The sequence below is a fragment of the Aphidius gifuensis genome, linkage group LG4, assembly GCF_014905175.1.
Source record: "Aphidius gifuensis isolate YNYX2018 linkage group LG4, ASM1490517v1, whole genome shotgun sequence".
NCBI classification, from domain to species: Eukaryota; Metazoa; Arthropoda; class Insecta; order Hymenoptera; family Braconidae; genus Aphidius; species Aphidius gifuensis.
Window position 1 is genome coordinate 24740235 of NC_057791.1, and position 14872 is coordinate 24755106.

At 22.9% G+C, this 14872-nt stretch overlaps 2 protein-coding genes across 2 annotated transcripts; one reads left to right on the forward strand and one right to left on the reverse strand.

Annotated features, from left to right (window-relative positions):
- Positions 1 to 1313: 1313 nt before the first annotated feature.
- LOC122854098 (leucine-rich repeat-containing protein 15-like) lies at positions 1314 to 6570 on the forward strand. Its single transcript, XM_044154509.1, has 4 exons — positions 1314 to 1443; positions 4202 to 4801; positions 5888 to 6211; positions 6395 to 6570. Exons 1-4 carry the CDS (start codon positions 1314 to 1316, stop codon positions 6568 to 6570), a joined length of 1230 nt encoding a protein of 409 aa, XP_044010444.1.
- Positions 6571 to 8424: 1854 nt separating this feature from the next.
- On the reverse strand, positions 8425 to 10282 carry LOC122855919 (la-related protein 7-like). The gene is made up of 2 exons (XM_044157608.1): positions 10200 to 10282; positions 8425 to 10129 (listed from the first exon to the last, which is right to left on the reverse strand). The coding sequence occupies exon 2, from the start codon at positions 10116 to 10118 to the stop codon at positions 8508 to 8510; it is 1611 nt and encodes a 536-aa protein (XP_044013543.1). The 5' UTR covers positions 10119 to 10129; positions 10200 to 10282; the 3' UTR covers positions 8425 to 8507.
- Positions 10283 to 14872: the final 4590 nt, after the last annotated feature.

Genomic DNA, 14872 nt, shown 5'->3' on the forward strand with positions numbered 1-14872 from the left:
TTAGTCTGTTAATTTAAAACAAAAAAAAAAAACTCTATCAGAATTTAAATTATTATTAATTTTTCATTTTTCAATAATATTTAATTTAATTTATTTTATTTCCACAACGCCCACAATATAATTTCAAGCTATTTATAGTAACGATTTTATTTTCCATTTAAATATAAAAAAAAAAATTATTTATTGTAATGATTATTAATAATCCTATATTTAAAAAATTACAATAATTGAGATTAATTTAATAATAAATCAATAATTGTAATTATTTGAGGAAGAAGCAACAACAGCCAGCAAGAGACATTGTATTTACAGCGCATCACTTTATATACACAAGATTAATCATCATCATTTATTTTATTATTAATTGAAAATTAAAAAAAAAAAAAAAACAAACATCCCATTAAATAAATCAGTAAAAATTTTTTGACAAATTTGTACTTTGAATGAAAAAAACAGAAAAAAAAACAACGCAACTTCCTTAATTGTTATAACATTTGCATTTGTTGAATTTGCAAAATCTAAATAATATACTAAAAAATGTTTAAAATAATATTTGCTTATGTAAAAATAATTGTATGCTCTTGTTAAAATTTAAAATTCACAAGATATTTCATCATGATAATAATTTGTAATCCACAATAAAAATAAAAATAAACATTTTGGCAAATAAATAAATAAATATATTTATTCATGTTGTTTTTCTATTTTCTAGAAAAAAAGATTTCTCTTTTTAAATTCGGAGCTTGAAAATTTCATGTTAAAAGTAAACAGGTTTTTGCAAATTTTCGTATGAGGTTGTATTAGTTATTCAGACATTCAGTTAAACACCGGCGATCACTTGGTCTTGTTGTGCATCTTGCTAAAAATTTATTTCTGATTTTTGTTTATAAATTTTATATAATATTTATTCTAAAATGAAAATAATAATAACATTTTTGTTGACTCTTTGTGTTACATCAATATATTGTGAAAATGAAACTGTGATAATAGTTGACAATCAATTAGTTTATGCAAGAACGACTGAAATATCATTATTTGTGAAGAATAAAAATGTAACATCAGTTGCACCAGATGCCTTTCGAGATCTAAATAAATTATTTGCACTTGTTTTAAATGATAATCAAATAAAATCATTTGACAATGGAATTTTTTCGCATTTCTCAGAAATCGGATTCTTGAAAGTTGACCGTAACAAGCTGAAGGAAATACCAGATGGTCTCTTTGATGGCCTTGTTCGGTTGAGCTATCTCAGCTTAGAAGAAAATGAAATAACCCATATTGGTCAACATGCATTCGCAAATTTATTCAGATTGATGCATCTCAATCTCAGCAAAAATAAATTAACATCATTGACACAAGATTTTTATCACATACAATCACCAGTACGACATTTCGACTTTCGTAAAAATCAAATTACACATATAGATCCAAGTTTATTTTATAGTAATGCTGATGTTTATCAAATTAACTTAAGTCAAAATAATTTGACAGTTATTGGATCTCAAGTGTTTCATGCAAATGCTGCCAACTTTGAAGTTTATTTAGCTTACAATAATATTACATCTATTGATAAAAATGCATTCTCGCGAGTAAAATCGTGTAAAATACACGTTGATCCTGATAATTATCATTTGAAAGAAGTCTCTCCAAAATATTGTTCATTCGAGTTGATAACATTTCCATTATAGTCAATATATTGAACTAAACGACATTTTTTCAAACGATTCAGTTAAAATTGTTAAAAAAAAAATTTGGTAGCAGTAATATAATATAATATGTATAATGTATTTTTATTTATAAAAATAATATTCACCTGCAGATAAACAAATAATTAAAATAACTACTTTTTTAATAAAAATAAAACTGTATTGTATAACTCAATAAATACTATGCAAATTTAAATAAAAATATTCAATAAAAGTAAAAATTTATTCATTTATTTATATTTCCGATTCAAAGTACAGTATATATCATAAATAATTGCTCTGTATAATTGCTCTGTATAATAAATTTAAATTTGTTAACACATTTTTTATATATTTAACAATAAAACTACATGTATTATATACCATTAATTTATTATTAAAAAATAATAATTCCTCGTTCAAACAACTTATAATAATGTAAAATATATATTTTTACAACTTTAGAGTCAACTGGAGTGGAAAATAAAATTAAAAAAACAAAATTAATTACAAGCCAAAGGTGAAATAAAAAAGTATGAGAAAAATTTAAAAATATGAAAAATTGAAAATTAAATAATACACGGAAAAAAATTTTCAGCAAATTTTTGATGGTGTTATATCATTGAGGGTTTATCTTCTAACTATTGAAATATTTACGATCATGTTAACAAAAAAAAAAACAAATTTTAAAATTTGCAAGTAGCAATATTGCTTTGAAATATTAAAATGTACCATAGCAATCTATATATATAATGTTTTTTTTTTTGCCATGTTCAGATAAAAAATTACGACGCATAAAGAAATTTCTACCGAGGCCAAATTTTTAAATTAAAATAATCCAGCCTAAAAATTACATTGCACCATGGTAAAATATATATATTGTTTTTTTGCTTTGTATTCATAAAATTTTACGTTGTTGTTGTGAACAAAATTAAAATGATCCTCTGAAAATTTACGATGTGCCCTATAGTAAAAATTTAATTCTCTTGTGGCGCAGCGGATAACGCGTAGTGTTTCCATTCAATAAGGTATGGGATTCAATCCCGAGTTAACTTCAAATTTTTGATAATAAACTACTCATCGTAGGGAATAAGAAAAATAAATAAATTATAAATAATGACATTAAAAAAAGAATTTTTTTTATGATATATTTAATAAACAAAATAAATTTTACGTTTGAGCATAACAAAAATTACTATGGTATATTAAATATTAAATTTATTAAATATATGAATTTATATGTTTTTTAAAAACTTATTCTGATAAAAATCAGACAGGAAGACATCTAGACTAGGAACACTTGTCCTAATAAAATTTTTACAATATTTTTTTTATTTATTCACATTTTATTATTTGGTCTTGTAAAACTAATTATTAAAAAAAATATAATGATTAAATTTAATTCAAAACTTGGTACATGTCTATTCTCATGTTCATCATACAGAATCATAATAATCATGAAAATAATATTCACTTGCAGATGATGTACCATTTTATCTTTATAAACAAATGAAATTTAAAATAAAAATAACTAAATTTTTGATAGATGTATAATTGTATTGTTGTAATAACATGAATATTTTGAAAAAAAAATTTCCATATAAATAACTCTTAAAATATTAAACTTCATCTGTTTTATTTTTTTTTTTCTAAAAACTATGATCACAAAAATTAATTTGAATATAAAATAACTATTGTTTTAATATTAAAATTTGGTAATCAAAAAACTAAATAAATCATAAATGTATATTGCACAAATAACGATAATAATAAAACTATTCATTATTAATTATAATAATTTTTAGAAAATAAGTAATATAAAATTCAGCTTGTACAGAAAATTAATCGATTTGTAATTGAAAATAATTTATAATTTATAAATAATAAAAAAATAGAATCCTGATCGTACCATGCATTTATTTTTTAATCGGTATTGATGTTATCTACTTGATCAATAGTGCATCAATGGTGTAGTATGTCTAAATTTTAAACAAATAAATATATTATTCACCAACATTTTCAATATTTAAAGAATAATAGCTAAATTAAATTTTATTTATTAAATAAAAAATAAAAAAAATGTTTTATAATGGCTATATTTATTTGTTATATTATAATTATTATTTTTTCATCAGTTAGATATGCATTTTATGTCTTTTTTTTTTCTAGGAAAAAAAATCTCTCTTTTCAAACCCTAGACAAAAACATTTTACAAATTTCATATGAAAACTAAGCAGGTTTTCGTACATATATCAGTTGACCACTGACAATCACTTGGTCTTGTTCATATTGCTAGAAATTTATTCCTGATTTATATTAATAAATTTTACATAATATTTATTTCAAAATGAAAATAATAATTACGTTTTTGTTGACTCTTTGTGTCTGCACTTTAGTATATTGTGAAGATGAAGTCGTGATTAAAGTTGCTAATAGATTAGTGTATACGAATAAAAAATTAAAATCAACTGCGTCATCATTATTTTTTGATTTGGAGAATAAAAATATATCATCAGTTGCACCAAATGCCTTTCGAGATGTTGGTGAATATTTGTTTTATCTTTTTTTGAACGACAATCAAATAACAACATTTGAAAATGGAACTTTTTCGAGTTTACCAAAATTAAAAAGGTTGGCAGTTAAACGTAACAAACTGAAGGAAATTCAGGATGGTGTCTTTGATGGTCTTGGTGAAGTGGTTTATCTTCACTTACAAGAAAATGAAATAACACATATTGGTCAACGTGCATTTGCAAATTTATATTGTTTAACTGATCTTAATCTCAGCAAAAATAAATTAACAACATTAACACAAGATTTTTATCACTTACAAATGCCAGAAAGAAAATTGGACTTTTCTTGGAACCAGATAGCACATATAGAACCATATTTATTTGCTGATGCTATTAAATCTTATGTAATTGATTTGAGTCATAATAATTTGTCAATTATTCACAACAAGGTGTTTTATGCAAATGCTGACAAGTTTGAAGTTAATTTAACTTATAATGATATCAAAACTATTGAACCAAAAGCATTCTCGTGTTTATCATACAAAATCTACCTTGATGATGGTGTTGGTCCTGAGCAAAGAATGCGTGCCAAGAAATCTAAATGTTAATTTTGGCTTAATCAAATGACATATTTTTTAAAGATTTAGCTAAGTAGTAAAATAAATAATTAAATTTGTCGTGTAATTTTTTTTAATTATAAAAAATAATAATCACTTGCAGATGATGATGTACCATTTTGTCGTGATAAACAAATAAAATTTAAAATAAAAATAACTAAATTTTTGATAGATGTATAATTGTATTGTATAACTATTTGAATAACATGTATATTTAAAAAAAAATATCTTCCTAAAAAAAACGACCCTTAGTACATAGTGTGGGTGTTTTTTTTAAAAAAATGAAAAAATATGTTCACCTCATTGTTCTTTAATACTTTTAAAAAAAAAATTAAATAAAAGAAAGAAAAAAAAAAAAAAATTAAATCTTATTTATTAAAAAAAAAAAAAAAAATATTAAATGTTTGTTATATTTATTTGTTGAATTTGAATTATTATTTTTTCATCAAATATATATTTTTTTACTCATTTTATTATTTTAATTTTTTCAGATAATATTTTTTTTGCATTTATAAAAAAATTTTGTCAAGTCAATATATGTATATTATTATAATTGTAATTTTTTTATTAATTTTGTGTATTTTTTTTTTTTGTTTTGTTATAAAATTGTTGATGGTTCCCATCTAATTAGCTTAAGTATCAAAATTTAGAAGACAAAAAAAAATAATAAAATTATTTTAAGGCTTGGAAAAAGTTGATTTAATTTTTTAAATATATAAAATATTTTATTTATCTGGAAAATTATGTTTGGATGTATATTGTATATAGTGAGCATTTCAAGCAATTTCAAGGTGTTTTTTTTTCTAGGAAAAAAAGATTTCTCTTTTCAAATTCTAGAGAAAAACATTCCACCACATTTTACAAATTTCATATGAAAACTAAGCAGGTTTTCGTGCATATATCAGTTGACCACTGAAAATCACTTGGTCCTGTTCATCTTGCTAGGAATTTATTCCTGATTTATATTAATAAATTTTATATAATATTTATTTCAAAATGAAAATAATAATTACGTTTTTGTTGACTCTTTGTGTTACTTTAATTTATTGTAAAAATACAACTGTTATTAAAGTGGACAATAGATTATTGTATGCTTATTGTGATTCAGTACGATTTGGATTAATTTTGGATAATGAAAATATATCATCAGTTGCACCAAATGCCTTTCAAGATGTTGGTGGATTTGGTGGTGTTTCTTTGAATGATAATCAACTAACGTCATTTGAAAATACAACTTTTTCGCATTTCTCAAATATGTTTTGGTTGGCAGTTAAACGCAACAAACTACAGGAAATACAAGATGGTCTCTTTGATGGCCTTGTTCACTTGAGATACCTCTACTTACAAGAGAATGAAATAACACATATTGGTCAACGTGCATTTAAGGATTTAAAAAGTTTATCTCATCTTGATCTCAGCAAAAATAAATTGACATCATTAACACAAGATTTTTCTCACATACAATCACTAGTGGGACGATTTATATTTTCTTGGAATCAAATAAATCATATAGAGCCAAATTTATTTGACAATTATATTAATTTTTATGAAATTGATTTGAGTCATAATAATTTGACAGTTATTCGTTCCATGGTCTTTCATTCATACGCTTACAAATTTGAGCTTGATTTAAATGACAATAATATTGAATCTGTTGAACCAGATGCAATGCGGCCTTCATCATCGTGTACATTACACAGTACTTTTTATATTTACCAAACATTCTTTGCAAAATATTGTCGTGCATGGTCATAGTAGATATTGATGATGATGTGTCATTGTGTCTTGATAAACGAATAAAATTAATAATGAAAATAACTAGTTTTTTAATAAATATAAAACTGTATTGTATAACTATAGATACAAATAACATGAAAATTTTTTGAAAATAAAATTCAATAAAAGTTACATTTTTTATTTATCTGCTGTCTGTTTTATTTTTATTTTTTTTGAAAAATAAATATTTTACCTTCACAATGTATCTAACATTACTTTACGAAAAAAAAAAACTTGTAATTAATAAATTTTTTCTTCAATTTCAAATAATGTATAAATTGATTTTTTATTCCGGCATTTCCACCAGGATGTTGTTTTGAATATTTTTTTTTTAGAAGAATAAATATAATAATTTTAATTTTATAATAAAAAATCAAGTACTGAATAACTATATAGTTAAATATATATTTATTGTTCTAAAAAAATTTCTATTTAAAAGTTGGAATATTTATACTGGAAAAAATTAATAAATAATATTAAAAATAATGGTCAAATGATAAATAAAATAAAAATTATAAAAATAATACCATTTTACTGTTAATAATAAAAATCAAAATAATAAATTGCATACATTTGTATTAAATTTGTTTTCTCCATATATGAAATTACCAACAATTTCGTTTAAATAAAAATTTAATATACAATAATAATGAAAATTATATCAACGAAATTTTGATATAAAAAAATTCAAATCTTTCGCGCCAATATATGAAATTAAAAAAAAGGAAAAATGGCGATGTAGGTAGCCATGACACTTGCTCCTTGAAATCTATAAATGTGTTAAGTGTGTGTGTGAAAAAGAGTATTAAACACACAATTAAACAATAAACAAATGTAAACAAATAAATTCCACGATCCACGTTGAGATATTTAACATTTAAGAAAAAATAAATTAATTAATTAAAACAGGTAAATAGTATTTGTTAAAATAACAAAAATATATAAATAACAATTGTTATAGGTATATACTGTGTTTATTAATTGTGTTAATTATTAGAATATACTTTAATCTCCAAATTGAAAACAAAAACATGTGCATGCCGGTATATTTATAAATATAGGTATAAATATATTTTTCCAGATATCAACATGTCATTTGGTGGCTTTGGTGGACGTGGTGGCCGAAGAAGTGGTGTTGACAAAGGTCGTGGATAAATATTTCTTATTTATTTATTATAAATAAATTTGATTTTATTTATTTATTGTTCAAATAATAATTGTGATATATGAATTAAATTATAGATTTGATCAAGGACCACCTGATCATGTTGAACCTCTTTGATGTTTTGAATGGACTGTACAAGATGATCTTGTTGCTAAAGTTGATATTGAACAAGTACCATATTTCAATGCACCAATTTACACAGAAAGTAAACAGCAAATTGGCAAGATAGATGAAATTTTTGGAAATATCAGAGATTATTACGTGTCAATAAAGTTGTCTGACAATGTCAAAGCAAGCAGCTTTGAAAAAAACAATAATGATCATGATCACTTTATCTAAGGTTGTTTTGTCGTTTTTTTTTTCTCAAATTTTTATGAATTATATTTATTTTATTTTTTATACGACTTTAATAATTATTTTAATAATAATAAAATAAACAAATGAATTTATTATACATCATCAAATCTTATTTATCCCTTTTGGCGTATCACAATTCACCACGTATATAAGTCATATTTGTACCATCATGAATATCAATGAACTTGACATTAGTATTATTACGAAATTTACTTTTAAAACATCATGTAAAACATCAGTTACTAGTGGTCGTGGTGGTGGAGGATTTGGACAAGCAAGGTGGTAAAAATAATATAAATAAAATAAATAATTTTGTTTTAAATTTATTTTTTAATTTAATTGTAATTATTATTAATAATAAAAGAAAAAAAATAAAATAAACAAATGACTTTATTTATACATCATCAAATCTAATATGTTTTCCCAATTCTTTTTCAGCTTTTTTAAGTAATTTATCTCTTCCCCGTTGTTTATTTTCTTTACGATTTTTTTTCTCAAATTTTTGTGCCCTATCTTTATTCATTTTATCCCAGTACAATTTTTCTTCATCACCAGTCAATACTGTTACTGTTTTTTCATCAGAATATTTTTCAACAAATTTATTTGTTCCTTCTGGTGTATCACAACGTACATAAATTATATTTGTACCATCATGAATATCAATGTACTTGACATTAGTATCATTGCGAAATTCACTTTTTAAACTTTTTGCATCAGTACAATGATGCTCATCAAGTTCTATCTTGACAATTAAACCTTCAGTAAATGTAAATTTTGGCTGTAATTCTTGTTTTGGTTTTTTTAATGATCCATCATCAGTTGCTGGTGGTCGTGGTCGTGGTGTTGGTCGTGGTACATCACTTGTTGCTACTGCTACTGATGATGTTGATGTAGCATCACGTTGATCATATGAATATGGACTCATACGTGTTTTCTTTAAATCTTGTTTCAATTGCTTCATTCTCTCACGTTGCATATTCAAATATTTATTTCTCAATATTCTCCAATCTGTCTTGGACATGATTCTCAAACCATAATCTTCAATATAAGGCTGTTCATTTCTATCTCTACGTTTTCTATTTTTTTTCTTTTGTTTTTTTTTATCCTCATCTTGATCCTTACTTTGAGTAACAACTTCATTTGTTGTTTCTTCTTCTTCATCAACATAACCATCATCATTATCATCATCATTCATTAAACGTGCTTTTTTTATTTCTGATGGTTTACAATCATCTTCAGTATCAGCACCATTGTCTAATGGTCTTTTTGTTGTTGTTGATGTTGATGATGATGATGATGCAGCCACTTCTTGTGACGTTTCAATTTTAACAACAGTATTATTTGTTGATTGATCATCATCACTAAATGTTTTAATACTCATTAAATCATGTGGTGCTATTTGTGATGGTAATGTACAATTTTGATCAGTAAATTCTTTTAAACATTTTTTAGCATCTTCAGCTTTAGCAAATTCAACAAATGCATAACCTTTTATTTTTTTAGTATTATTATATCTTGGTATTGACACATAATCAACTGGTCCATATCTTGAAAATACACTTGATAACCAGTCATGATCAGTATCAATTGATAAACCTTCAACATAAATCATGCAATCTTCAATGTTCTGCTTTTGACATATTGGTGTTGATCTTTTTACCCTTTTTTTGTCGTCAGACAATTCAAGTATTGTTGAATTACTTAGTGCCTTAGCAATTCTACTTGTTTCATCAGTTAAATTACGTATTTTATTGAATTTTAAAAATACAGATAGATCAACGTATGGATTTGCTTCAATGAGTTTATTTAAAAATCTATCTTTATTTAAATTAGCATCACTAAAATAAAATTCCATTAATTTTAATATTGATGCATGTAGTGCCTTTTTACGATGACGTGATTTACCAACACGTTTGACATCTCCATTATTGTCATCAAGACTTTTATGATTTGGAGCCAATGTGTCTGATGCCAGACCAGATAGATTTTCTTGCTCTTCAACCATCTTTGAACAATCTAATATCAAAAAATATATATTTTAATTAATTATTATTAATAGTTAGTTTTTTAAATAAATTATACTTACATTAATTGTTTGTTTATAATATTACTCCAAAATTTTGATGCTGTTGTTGTCAATTTGCGTATCAAATTGTCACACACACTGACACACATACACACGAATGCTACGGCCATGAATATCTAGTAATATCTAGTTATTACTAGATATCACAGCCACTCAAGAGTCGACATACTCGGCATACTTTATTTTTAAATTTTTTATTATTTCTTTTATTTTCATATAAAAAATATAGCTCCTGAGATTTTTTTTATTTTGAATTGTTTAGAATTTTTTTCTTTATTACTGAGTAAATTTTGGAGACAACTGTTCTTTACATTTATTAACTAAAAAAAAAAAAAAAATAAGATTGGAATCGTGGAAATGACTCTATATAGTGTTGATTGACTTGTTAAATTTATAATTTTTGAAAAAAATATTTTTCCCGTAATTTTTTGTACACATATTATTGAGGAACTTTTTTCCTATCATCCTGTAAATTTTTAAATTAATTCTCCGAACCGTTCATTTGATAGCCACCGTCTATACGCTATTAAGGCGGAGAAGAATTTCCACTAGCGAATCAATTGAAAAATAATAATAACAGCACTATTAATTTGATAATAATTTTCCAAGACTTGGAGGTGTTGCACAACATTTTAAAAATGATGCGAAAAAAATGCTGCAAGTTTGACCAAAATACCTGGTGATACATCATCAGCACGTGTTGTTTCTTCAGCTTGGTCATCAGCAAAAGTTATTATATGTAGGATTATCCAAGTTCAAAAGGATTTTTTTTTTTTTTTTTTTAATTAATTTTTTTGTTCTCTTTTTGATTATTTATAAATAAATAAACCCATGATCAAGATTTTAATTATTTTGTTTATAAGTAAATATTATTTGTTAAAACAATATTATTATCAAATAAACAATGGGGTGGATAAATAAATAAGTACAATGTGAGTTTTAAATTTTAATGAATTTTATTTTTTTTTAATTTTCATTTTATTTATAAATCAGGATTCTATTTTTTTATAATTTAAATTATAAAACATTTTCAATTACAAATCGATTTATTTTTTGTATAAGCTGAATTTTATATTATTTATTTTCTAAAAATTATTATAATTAATGATGAATAGTTTTATTATTATCGTTATTTGTGCAATATACATTTATGATTTATTTAGTTTTTTGATTACCAAATTTTAATATCAAAACAATAATTATTTTATATTCAAATTAATTTTTGTGATCATAGTTTTTAGAAAAAAAAAAAAATAAAACAGATGAGGTTCAATGGCAGATGAATAAACGTGACTTTTATAATGAATTTTTATTTTTATTGAAAATTTTTTTATTTAAATTTTCGAGTTATTTATAATTATTGGTTTATCAAGACACAATGGCACATCATCATTATAATCTATGGCTGTCCTATCCTCACAGCATATTTACATCACAATATTCTGGAATGAATTTTTTGGAATGATAATAATTAATGTGTACTTTACACGATAATTCATCTGGGAAAGCGTTTGGTTCAATAAATTCAATGTTATTGTAAGTTAAATCAACTTCAAATTCGTTGGCATTTGAACGAAACACCCTGGAACGAATAGTTGTTAAATTATTATGACTCAAATCAATTTTATAAGAATTAATACGATTGGCAAATAAATTTGGATCTATATGATTTATTTGATTCCAAGAAAATATAAATCGTCCCACTAATGATTGTATGTGAGAAAAATCTTGTGTTAATGATGTCAATTTATTTTTGCTAAGATCAAGATTAGTTAATTGGAATAAATTGATGAATGCACGTTGACCAATATGTGTTATTTCATTTTCTTGTAAGTAGAGGTGTTCCAATGCATCAAGGTTATGAAATAGACCATCCTGTATTTCCTTTAATTTGTTGCGTTGGATCTCCAACCATACAATGTTTGAAAAATACGAAAACGTTCCATTTTCAAATGACGTTATTTGATTATCATTTAAAACAAGTGCAATTAAATCATCAAGATCTTGAAAGGAATCTGGTGCAATTGATGTTACATTTTTATTCACCACAAACAATGATATTTCACTTGTTCTTGCATACAATAATTGATTATCAACAATTACCACCGTTGCATTTTCACTGCAATATATTGATGTAACACAAAGAGTCAAAAAAAATGTAATAATTATTTTCATTTTTAAATAAATATAATGTAAAATTTAAACAAAAATCAGCAATAAATTTTTAGCAAGATGCACAGCAAGACCAAGTGACTGCCAGTGGTTAACTGATATACAAAAACCTGCTTAGTTTTCAGTTTTTACACATAACATTTGTAAAATTCTTTTGTCTAGGATTTAAAAAGAGAAATCTTTTTTTCCTAGAAAAAAAAACACCTTGAAATACTCACACTATATACATCTGTATAAAATTTTCAAGATAAATAAAATATTTTATATTTAAAAAATTAATTCAATTTATTCCAAGCCTAAAAATAATTATAATATTTATTTTTTAAATTTTATTTTTCATCATCAACAATTTTATAACAAAACAAAAAAAATTAAAAAAAATACACAATTTATTAATTATTATATTAACAATATAAATTAGAAATAATTTGAATGCAAAAAAAAAATCACAATTATAATAATATACATATTTACTTGACAATATTTTTTTATTAATGCAAAAATATATTATCTGAAAAAATTAAAATAATAAAAATAGTAAAAAAATATATATATATATATTATATACAAAATATTTATAGTTATATATATCAATAAAACTAAGTCAATGATGATAACACTGGATGTCAAATGTAATCAAATGAAAGATCAACTTGATAAATGAATTTCAAGTAGATAGAAAAACAGATATAGTTTGATGATTGATTGATAGTCTATTATCTATTTATAATAAATAAAATTAATTAAATGGTGATGTTGGTAGCTAGGTTGGTGAAATGAATAACAACATAATGCATTTATGAGCATTTATTACGTAACTTGTCATACAGGTAAACGATGCTTTATTTATTTTTATTTCAATTTTTTGTTTATTTATTATTCTTTTTTTTCATGAATGAAAATAGTTGATATATTATTTATATTATAATTATTTAACATTTAATGAAGAGAGAAAAAAGACGAATGCAGTGAAAGAATAACAATTTGTGGATTTAAATTAACGTGGTTAGAATGTTTCTTTAATTAATTCTAGATTAAAATGTTTTTTTTTTTTTCTTTTCTATTATTATTATTGTTTTTTCTTTTAATAATTAATTACAATTTTAATTTAAATAACAATAAGCAATACCCCAAATTTATTGATATTTTAAAAATGATTTAGATAAAAATTGATTAAAGAAAAAAAGCAATTGTGATATTATTAAAAATAAATATATAAATTGTAAATAAATAAAAGTTGATGATGTTTTTTTTTTTTTTCGTTTTAAAATAATATTTATACAAATTTTGGCAAGTCGTGTGTATGTTTGTGTGATGCATGATTATAATAACTAATTCTACATTATTATAAAATCATATCAACTTTTATTTATACTCAAAACAATAACGCATGATTTAACGATTAATTAAAAAAGAAAAAAAGAAAAAAAATTATATATATTACAACAATGCGCCTAAACAAATGCCATTTGAATAATAATAATAATAAAATTTTCTTTTTTTTTTTTTTTCTTTTTACAATTGATTGATGAACGTATCGAACCACTTGATTTATATATTTTTTTTTTAATTAATTTGTTTATATTTAATAATGTGTAATATGTTATTTTGAATAATCAAGCGATAAGCACATTTATGACAATATCCCTGGCTGATAAATATTATATTTTTGCATCGAAATTAAATTTATTTATTTATGTTATTTTTTGTGTTTATTAATATTCATCATTTTATTTATCAAATATTAAAATAAAATCAAGATTGTCTGTTTAAATTTAATTTTTTTGATTTAATTTATAATTTCGTTTTTAATGATTAAGCCAATATTTTAATGACAATTTTTTATTTTGAAAATATTAATAAACACAGGATTGCGTGCATATTGTAAATGTATGTGTGTTTATGTAAATCGACATTATTTTTTGTTTTTATAAATAATTAAATTTATAGCCAAAGGAATGTAAGGTACAATACTCGATCGTAGAAAAACATTAATTATTTTTACGAACGATTTCCCTGGTACTATTTGGGTTGCAGCCAGCTGCTCGAATTCGATATACATTAATATTTATATATATCTCCAGAGTTTATTATTATTATTATTTATTATTTTTTAATAAATTATTATTTTGTCATTTTGTTATTTTTGTTTAAATAATATATTTCTTTGTTGGCAATTAAACGAATAATCACATTTGCATTTTTTAATCAACACAATTCTTTTCTTTTATTTTCTTTTTTTATTATTATTATTTTTAAATAATTATATAACGAAAATAATAATAATAATAATAATAATATTAAGATAAATTCAAACGTCTTTTTCACATTGGTTTTGTATATATATTTTTTCTTTTTTTTTATTTCATTTAAAATAATTAAATTAAACCGATAATTCGGTAGATTTTATTTTTCTATCAACTGGAATTTATTGATAAAATTTTATTTATTTATTTATTTCTTCTATTTATTTATATAATATTTATTTATTTATTATGGGA

Coding starts and splice junctions, on each gene's coding strand:
- LOC122854098 (XM_044154509.1), top strand. CDS start 1,314: ATGCATCTCAATCTCAGCAAAAATAAATTAACATCATTGACACAAGAT. Junction 4,802..5,887: donor GCGTGCCAAGAAATCTAAAT/GTTAATTTTGGC, acceptor CTGTTATTAAAG/TGGACAATAGATTATTGTAT. Junction 6,212..6,394: donor TGCATTTAAGGATTTAAAAA/GTTTATCTCATC, acceptor ATAATTTGACAG/TTATTCGTTCCATGGTCTTT.
- LOC122855919 (XM_044157608.1), bottom strand. CDS start 10,118: ATGGTTGAAGAGCAAGAAAATCTATCTGGTCTGGCATCAGACACATTG.